This window comes from Lates calcarifer, unplaced genomic scaffold (genome assembly GCF_001640805.2).
Source record: "Lates calcarifer isolate ASB-BC8 unplaced genomic scaffold, TLL_Latcal_v3 scaffold_3_8, whole genome shotgun sequence".
NCBI classification, from domain to species: domain Eukaryota; kingdom Metazoa; phylum Chordata; class Actinopteri; family Centropomidae; genus Lates; species Lates calcarifer.
The window spans coordinates 75,956-85,134 of record NW_026118160.1 but is presented as its reverse complement, the minus strand read 5'-3'; the positions used below and the strand labels follow the sequence as shown (position 1 = coordinate 85,134).

Below are 9,179 nucleotides of genomic sequence, written 5' to 3'. Positions count from 1 at the left end.
ACCAAACAAGGTGACAAACCAGAACAAAAACATCTGACCACAGAACTTCAGTTCACCTGAACCCTCACTGACTAAATACAGTTTAAAATCCTCTTGGTTTACAAAGCACTTCATGGTCTGACTCCACAGTACATATCAGACATGCTGAAAGTCTGATGTACCTTCATGTGGTTGTACAGTATGCCTTCCTTCATCTGCTGTCTATACTACAGTCTATATTACATACTACAGTTTGTGCAACCAGGATTCTGGCTGAAAACAAACTGCTGCAGGGAAAGACTCACCTAAATCATTAAGTGGTGAACTGACTCCAAATCTTATGTTTCTATGATAGTTACAACACAAACACAAGGTCTTAAAAATATTTACGAAACAATGCTATAAACTAATACAGAAAATACAATCACTTGTTTGAGGTGTAACAAGATAAAAGACAGCATATTGTTGCTGCCCAGTGCAAACTGTGCATCTTATCAGCTCCAGTATCTTTTTTGTAGTTTAAGACTTTTATCATTTGTCACAGGTAAAACACAATGTCCTTCATGTTTGATAAAACGAATATAAGATAAGGTACATAAAAGTACACAAAGTAGACCATAAATAATCCAGTAAGCAGAAACTTCAATGATGATGGAATCACCTGAAATGACATAGATAAATGACACAGAACAGCATGGTGTTTATATAGAAATCTATTTCAGGAGGAAAACAAAGTCAGAATAGCAGGTTTGTAATATTGATTCATAACTATTTCCTACCTGGAACATGTATGAGTGCTTCTCTGACTTGTTTGATGATCTTCTGTTCAACACTACAGATGAAGCTGTTTCCCCTCCTGACAGTCACTCTGCTGCTGACAGTATAGAGGTCATCAGGACCTCTGACTGTCTCTGTAGGTCCAGCAGAGAGGAGGTTTCCCTCACCGTCCAGCCACAACACCTCAGGCTCTGGATACCAGCCTTTAGACTCACACTCTAACACCACTTCTCCACTTTCACCTGAAGTCACCTCTATGACAGGTGTAGAGACTGAACCTGATGATAAGAGAGGAGGTTTAAAAACACAAGGTTCAGATCAAACCTTGAGCCAAACAAATTATGTCACTTGGTAACTTTAAGTATCAAAATGGCAATGTGTTAGTCCAATGAGTTGGACAGAAGCTTCTTTCTGTACTGAGGGAATTAAACATCTGTATGTTCCTTCATCAGACAGTTTCACTTTGGAGATTTTCATGGAGACGTTTCCATGTTTCAGTTCATCCACAAACAGTCTCGTTTGATAATAATAAGATGGATTTTGAATCTCATGCAACAGTCGACCGTCTTTGTGAACATGGACGTACTTTGCATCCAGACCAGGTTTGGTCCACTCCACTGTCCAGAGGGTGGCACTGATGGGGGGATCAAGGCGACATGGTAGAATGATGTCATCACCAGGCTGGGCTATGATTGGTTGATCTGAACAAATTAACTCTGACTTCACTGCAAGGAAAACAAACACACACACAAAAAACTAAGTAACAGTTTAATTTGGGTATCTAATGACTTTACAAGTTATTGCCTTTTTGTGGCATAGAACAGAAACATACATGTATAAAAAATAAGACCTATTCACCATACCTCCACGAGAGGGCTCTCTATCCCACAAGGATTGCTTGTAAAGTCCCTGTCATCACCCACTTATGACTAGTCAAGTTCCTACTTGTGAGAGTCATTTGAAGGCTGTCAGAGCCCACTATGAGCCATCCCATCACTCAAACACACAGATTCAATTTCTACTTAAAGAACTAAAGCATCAACATATCTGTGGCATTGCAGTTCCAATCAGATCAGCTGTAGTCTAATCAAGAAGAATAGATTTTCAAAGTGAAGATCAGAATCTGTTTTTATGCATAGTTTGAAAGGGAATAATAACATTCATGATGAATCCAGCATGTCGTAAACATCCACTGTATCTCTAGGTCCTGAAACCAGCCATATATACTATATATAGAAAATATACCTTTCTAACAATAATCTGACTGAAGAACGTATGGCTTTCATTTATATATTTTTACAGTTGTGTAATATCTTTACATTGTGCTATTGGTGCATTTAATAAGAATTCAGCTTGAAACTGAAAGATTTTTATTTTTATTTATTTATTTATTTATTTTGCCTGGGAAATTTCTTCTGCTAGTTCCCTTTTTTGCATTTAGAGTTTATCACTGTAGACAGTCACGTGTTTGAGGTTAATTTCAGCTTCTGTTTTTTTTTTTCTATTGTGTAATTTTCCAGTAAAATGAAAAAAAAAACACAGTCACTGTAAGCCTACATAAACTATTTGGAGCAATAAACAGTGAAACAGAGCACCTTGGATTTGTGTTCTTCTTGTGATAGAGAAATAAATATCATCTCTCAATATAAATGCAGTCCACATCAACATCACACCTAAACCTCATTGGAATACATTATACTGTATATATCTATATTCTATTATGATCAAACAAAAAACACATATTATATATAAACCTGAATATGAATTCACTGAGGATACCTGACCCACCTGATGTTAAAGGTATTTGTCACTGACTGAAACTGTCTAATATCAGGATTTAGTGACATGACAAACATATCTTGTCGATGTTTTCTCTCACAGTTTGTTTCATCTCTTCTGACCAAAGTGTTGCAGGTTTGAATCAAAGGATTATTCAGAAGTTAAGGCTGTTTATATGTGTCCTGCATGCAGATTACCTCCAAATAGCTGTGGCAGAAAAACACAGAGAACAGAGAGATGGAAAATGATGCAACTGGAGTCCATCATTGATCAGTCCAGTCCTGGATGTCTGAAAAAAGAAATAAAGAGTTGTAAAGTGGAAGCAAATACAGTTTTACATTTTATTTGTTTGTTTATTAAAGACCTAATTTCTATACTTTTTCACACCAAATAAAGAAAGGTTCACATACACCATATCAGGATGTATTTAAAACTGAAAATAACCATTTGTTAAAAACATAGGAATAACACTGTTGACCTTTCTTAGAGGTTATCTGTACAGAGCAGGATGTGCTGTTTGGGCTTTCACTGAAAGTTGAATGTAGAAGCAGAAAAGAGCCTCTTAGATACATCTCAAAGAGCACTTCCAGGGGACGAATGAAACCAGAAAATGCAGCAGGAAACAAGAAAACTTGCATCGCCTGGAAGACAGCATTTCTGCAAACAATAGTAGAGCACACTGAACATGAAGATGATCAGCTACATCATCAAGAGCAAAGCAAGAAAAACACTTGACAAAGAAGCTTGACAACACTCAGTTAATGATGGCAGGGATGGCTGGTGGAGACCGAGGAAGAGGACGCTGCAGAGGCTGAGGTGATGAAGTATCACAATGTGTAAAACCACTGATGGTTTATTGTGAACAGACAAACATCTTTATCATATAAACAAAGCATAAAGGTATCATGTAAAAGACATTTGGGACCCTTTGTATAGTCATTGGTTTCAGTTAACCAATAACTTGAATAAGTCATGACCCCTGGTATATTTCTATATAAACAGAACAGAAGTTGAAAAATGATTGCAATAGTTATTTCTCCTGCATAAAATTTCACCTCGTCACGTCAGATTGCAAAATCTGTCTGGCTTTTTTTTTTCTACTGAACAATAGAAGAGTAGCAGTAGATTTTCTTAAGTTCTTCGCTGATTGCAGTGCAGTTAGAGGGACCTTAATAACAGTCACTGTTCCTGCTCATATGCCCTTTAATGGGGGACTAAAACTCCCTGAGCTGGTTGGAAACATCACCTCCTTGATTTTAGAAACAGAAACCAGCAGTGTGGGCCGTCAGGGCCAGCAAGGCCTTCTCTGCTGCCTAAACACTGTCACAATCACTGAATTATATCTTTGTTGTTCTGTATGGTTTTTTTCCTTTAATATTATATGTTTTAAATTGTTCCCAATAGTCTGTTCTCCACATGTCTTAGCTTTCCTCCTGGTTGCGCTGCTTCCTATACAGCTTTTGATGTTAGAACTTTTATCCAATCAGATTTCAGCCCTGTGTTACCAAGTTAACAGAAATCTTTCTTGGGGCCTTCAGAGTCAACAGTGCAGGGCTAGTAATTCAAAATGAAACAGAGAGGCCTTGAGACAAGGGGCCTTCTAGCAGGCCTAGGATAACATCGACATTTTCATGTCATGTGATGGGATGGTCAGAGAGCGAGCTGGTCAAAGCTAGCACTGCATGTGTATCTTCTAGCACAAGCTAAAAAATGTTAATAGAAATTTAATTGCTGTTTTTTCAGTCCACAATGGCTGAAGGAGGAGGAAGAGTTCAGTGACTGTGTTGTAGAGGTTTATCTGTGCGTCTCAGTTCCAACAATAAGTCCTTTTCTATCGTTACAGAGGCTAACGCTAAAAGTCGAGTCTGCCCAGTCGTATTTCTTGCATAAGTTTTAATTCACTTAATTCATTTTAAGTTGCTCGACAGAAGCAGTTTTTTGATTTGTCTACAAATAATCAGCAGTTCTAGAGAGTAAAGTGCATTTTACCTATATTTTATTGTTTATGTCTTTGTCATTTTATTAGTTAATATTGCTGCTTCTGCTGGAGATGATGTGTGTGGCTGCAGTGTTTGGAGACCTATTGAATTATGTTCATTTGGGTTTTTATAGCATTGCTTCAGTCATGGCATTTGTTCTGGCTACATGACCTGTCTGTCTGTGCAAAGTTCTGTTATACTGTGTTTCTGTATATTGTTGATGGTTTCTATAGCCTTGACATCATAATGATGGTATTAAGAGGTGGGTTAATTCAGGTAGGACACCAGTGAAGGTGTGAAATGCACGGCCCGCCCAGTAACAGGATTTTAAAGCAACAATTTTACCTTAAAATAATAGCTTCAAAATCATTTTAATGTACATTGACTTGTGCCTATTTTTATACTGCTGCAGGCATCACATTTTGTTTGTCATTGGAAAGAAGCATACATTGACTACAGTTACGTGATAAATGAATAAATATATAAATAATATTTTCAAGAAATTAATAAAATTGTAATTAAGTGGATGCTTTGCACCATCTGCCTAACTACTAGAATTTTCATGTATCTTTAATGTAATTTGCACTTTTCTTAATTGATAATACAGGCTTGTTTGTGAGTTTCCACACATGTGGATCATGAATTGCACCTTTGAGGTTTAGACTATACTTTATCTCATGCATTGTTTGTCCTCAGTTCCTCATTCTGTCCCAGATGATGAGATAAGTCATGATATTTATGAGCTGCTCTGTCTCTCGTTCCCCACCGTGAAGATGCTGACCGTGTGGGTGCTCGTTTGTGCCATGATGGCTCTGACCAGAGCTGAGGGTGAGTATTTTCAAAAGACAAAGATGAATTTTATGTAGTTCAACTGCTCAATAACTGCTTTATCTAACTGTCCAGCTCTTCCAGAGGAAAAGGCTGAAAAGGACGATCAAGCAGGTCAGTGGGTGGTGTTTTAGATTTCAGACAGATCACACTAGTTTAACTGTATAAGCAAAAACATGTTAAATGGTGTTAATGAAGTCATTTCCTTTTACAAATAAGACAGCCCTGTATAATTACACTATAATGGATCCTAATACTTCAATTAAACCATTCTCTTTACTCAATAAAAGCTGAATAAAGTGTGTACGTATTGATTGGCAACAAAGCTCTTAGAGACTAAATCTTGCTATAAAGGAACCCAAAATTCATTTTTTTTCACTGCATATAATGATAGAAACAAAATCTACTAACAGAAATGTTATTTGTCCACAGCAGAGATCGACCTGGTTGCAAGAACCTTCCGATACCGGTGTCCCCGTGGTTGGTCTCGGTTCAATCGTCGCTGCTTCCACTTTGTCCCAAGACCTATGACTTGGGCCCAGGCTGAGGTATTCACTGAAGCTATTCTGTTTGTGTTGACTTGAACATTTGTTTGACTATTGATGCACCTTTGCCAGTTTCACTCTCTGCGTCTCTCTCCACTATAGAGAAACTGTCGGTCCATGCGTGGGAACTTGGCATCAGTGCACAGCGTGCAGGAGTACCATAAGATTCAGAAGCTGATAATGAAGGCCACTCATGGGTACAAACCAACATGGATCGGAGGCTCTGATGCACAAGAGGTATTTTATTCATCATTACAGAACATTTGTAAAGTCAATGATTAACATTTGTTTAAAATGAATCTATTCATCTATTTGATTTTGTCATGTAGGAGAATGTTTGGCTCTGGAGTGACGGTACAACTTTCCACTATTCACACTGGTGTCGTGGAGAACCGAACAACTATTTTGGATGGCAGAACTGTATACAGATCAATTATGGAGGTAAATCAAAAGACATTTATCATTTTTAGTCAGTTTTTAATGTGTAAAGTGGTTTAAATAACAAAGGTTAAAATCTTATTTAGATATTCCTTGGTTTTATCAAATCAGTCAATGGTTTATCTTATAACTGGTTCTAATAGTGATTTGTAACATAACTGATGTTTACTGCAGTTTCACTCATGTTGTGTTGACAGTCATCAGTCATTACTGTGATGAGGAACAAACCCATTGCTCCCAAAGATAAACTTGTCTCATCACACAGTTTCAGGTTTTGGTTTGTGAAGCACTGACTGACTCCTGTGTGTGTTTGGTTCTAACAGCTCGGAAGTGCTGGGATGATCTGTGGTGTAACAGACATCTCCCATCCATCTGCGCCAAGAGAAGCTACTGATTCCTGTCAGAGTCCACCATCAACACTGACAGATGTGTTGGAGTTTATCTTTGAAAACTCATCTGTCTTTGTGTCTTTACTCTCATAACTAACCCAAAGTCTCTTTATCTCATTTCACATCTTTATTTCTTCTCTATCGCTGTAACGCTACTTAAGGAACGAAACAACAAGTGACAGTAACAGGAGCTGGATTGTCTCTTAGGTCTTGTGCCTTTAGTGAGAGCAAACTGAATGTGTAATGAAAGAATGCTTTTAGCACAACTTTATTCTGCAGAGTGAAATAATCTTTCTTATCTAAAGCAAAATTAAAAGATTAAAGCATTGAAACAAACTGGTCTGTGAGTGTTATTTCTCTTGTTTCTATAATGTTCCTGCATCTCAGAAACCATGTATAATACCATAAAGTTATTATCTACAGCCACATTATCAAGATTTCTAATTAAAGAAAGTTTCAGAAATTTCACAAAATCTTCAAGGATCACAAGTCTCCACCAAAACAAGTTTTTGACTATTTTTCAGCTAATAGGTGAGAGATGGCTCAGTTTAATTTGTCAATCTTGAACAATGGTCGGTCTGAAGAGTTCCTGAGGAGACACAGTTCCAAGTCTTTTTACCTGTAGAGAAGAGTTGTTCTATATTCTAAAAAGATGTGCTATTTTTAAACTAGAAGTAAAATCTAACATTGTTTCAATAATTTTGTCCTGTTAATTTTCTCCTAACATTTGTCATACATGTGTACAGTTCATTATATTAATCTGTTATTATGTCCAACAAGGGGCTTATGTATTCATTTGTGTCTCTTTGTGTGTTTCGTTTTTGTAGAAGCAGGATTAAACAAAAAGTACTGAACCAATTTGCACATCAAATTTTGATATTTTGATGTGGGTCCACCTAAAGGCATCCACTGTCACTGTGCTGCAGTGTTAGAGGGGGCGTGGTTTCAGCGTCCTCAGCGTCTGGTTAATAGCACATTTTCTGTGGTGTGATTAACTCAGAACGCATTAGTATTACTCTGACATCAAGGGGCTGTACAGTGTTTTTTAAAGTTTTGGAAAGGAAATTAGTCCCTTGGTTTGTCTGGGATTGCCTCAGGAAATCGGGTGGTAACACACATCAAAGTCAATAAAAACTGATTACCAGAAAAGGTTCTAGGTAACAGCCCAACACAATCAACCAGGAGACATTTGAAAGGTTCAACAACAGCAGGGATGAGACGGACACGAGCTGGCTGACAACCACAACCTCACCTAGACACTCTACACCGAGTCATCAAGAAACATTTCAATACATGATAAACACAGCAGATGGCGCTCATGTAATGCATCATGAACAGCTCAACATCATGTGGATGAACTCTCATTGGTGTCCATTTGTGATATTTGTAGTCTACAAACCTCCTATATTTACTGCTGAATTAAACTGACAGGATCTATTTTAATCAGAAAATAAACATTTGTTTAAAAGATAGGAATAACACTGATTACTCATATGATGAGTTTGATTCTTACTTGACAGCAGTCAGGAATAGCAAAAAGGAAACAAACAAGACATAATAAATGTCAGCCGGGAGATTCTCATCTTAAAAACCTGGGGAAGGAGGAGGATCTGACACTAACAGTGACCAATAAGTTAAACTAGATAACTTCCTCTTTTTAATCAGGAACTGTGTAACCTTCCCATTTTATCTAGCCTCATCAAAATGGAACAACAGATACAATATGTTCGACAGAGGCTATTTTCACATCCTGATAATGAGCTTTTAGGTTTGCACTGTATGTGATAATAAATCAGACCCTTTGCTTTTTGTTCACTACTACTGTAGATTTAACTGTAAACATTAACATTGCTGCTCAAATAGTCTACATTCATTAACAAGTTGAAGTATTCAGACTTAATTCAGAACTCTGTCAAAGCCCCTTTGGCAACAGTTTTAGCTTCAGGTTTTTTGGGTAAAACTCTATGAGCTGTGCAGACCTAGATTTTGGCTAATCCAGTTTATTCTTCCTGGCAGATCCTCTGAAGCTCAGCATATTAGATGGGAAGTGTCTGTGAATATGACTGTCCCACGACTTTGTTTCACCACTCCATACCATAAAAACATGATTAACAGAGTGCAGTGTTCAACTTCTGAAGCTCTGTCAGAGCAACTGTTTGGTTCTTGGTCACCTCCCAGAGTAAGACCCTTCTGGTGCAGTCACTCAGTTTGGCACGGCGGCCAAATCTACGAGGATTCCTGGTGGTTCTAAACTTCTTCCATTGTATCCAGAGTATCAGACAGAGGAGAAAAAGAGACCTGTTTCACATCTTTTAATTTTTGCACCACTGTCATTTGATCCATTGTTATAAAAGTATCAGTTACAGCTGGTTTAAATATGCACATGATATTCCTCTGAGACTGAGAGATTTCTCACCAGGACCAAAACTATACAGAGAAACAGCTCATGAAACAGAATAGTGACC

General features: G+C 37.6%; 3 protein-coding genes across 4 annotated transcripts in view; 2 read left to right on the top strand and 1 right to left on the bottom strand.

Annotated features, from left to right (window-relative positions):
* LOC108901866 (type-2 ice-structuring protein) overlaps positions 1-9,179 on the top strand; it is a 30,507-nt gene that overhangs the window by 15,634 nt on the left and 5,694 nt on the right. The window contains exon 7 of one of the 2 annotated variants that reach the window (XR_007812747.1): positions 6,922-7,266. The exons of the other annotated variant lie outside the window; for it this stretch is intronic. The gene's annotated coding sequence lies outside the window, so the exon portion shown is untranslated. Of the gene's footprint in view, positions 1-6,921; positions 7,267-9,179 lie in introns of those variants that run through there. 2 annotated transcript variants of the gene reach the window in all.
* LOC127142259 (butyrophilin subfamily 1 member A1-like) lies at positions 748-1,750 on the bottom strand. Its single transcript, XM_051069548.1, has 3 exons — positions 1,702-1,750; positions 1,143-1,481; positions 748-1,037 (listed from the first exon to the last, which is right to left on the bottom strand). Exons 1-3 carry the CDS (start codon positions 1,748-1,750, stop codon positions 748-750), a joined length of 678 nt encoding a protein of 225 aa, XP_050925505.1.
* Positions 4,135-6,912, top strand: LOC108901835 (ladderlectin-like). The gene is made up of 7 exons (XM_018703488.2): positions 4,135-4,238; positions 5,288-5,342; positions 5,418-5,456; positions 5,775-5,890; positions 5,990-6,124; positions 6,217-6,328; positions 6,649-6,912. Exons 2-7 carry the CDS (start codon positions 5,288-5,290, stop codon positions 6,717-6,719), a joined length of 528 nt encoding a protein of 175 aa, XP_018559004.1. The 5' UTR covers positions 4,135-4,238; the 3' UTR covers positions 6,720-6,912.

Bases quoted from the DNA above. Each gene is read 5' to 3' on its own strand.
- LOC127142259 (XM_051069548.1), bottom strand. From the start codon at position 1,750: ATGGGATGGCTCATAGTGGGCTCTGACAGCCTTCAAATGACTCTCACA. The intron at 1,482-1,701 runs GTAGGAACTTGA...TTTTCCTTGCAG, and splicing joins CCTTCAAATGACTCTCACAA to TGAAGTCAGAGTTAATTTGT. The intron at 1,038-1,142 runs GACTAACACATT...CTCTCTTATCAT, and splicing joins AGCTTCTGTCCAACTCATTG to CAGGTTCAGTCTCTACACCT.
- LOC108901835 (XM_018703488.2), top strand. From the start codon at position 5,288: ATGCTGACCGTGTGGGTGCTCGTTTGTGCCATGATGGCTCTGACCAGA. The intron at 5,343-5,417 runs GTGAGTATTTTC...CTAACTGTCCAG, and splicing joins GGCTCTGACCAGAGCTGAGG to CTCTTCCAGAGGAAAAGGCT. The intron at 6,125-6,216 runs GTATTTTATTCA...TTTGTCATGTAG, and splicing joins GAGGCTCTGATGCACAAGAG to GAGAATGTTTGGCTCTGGAG.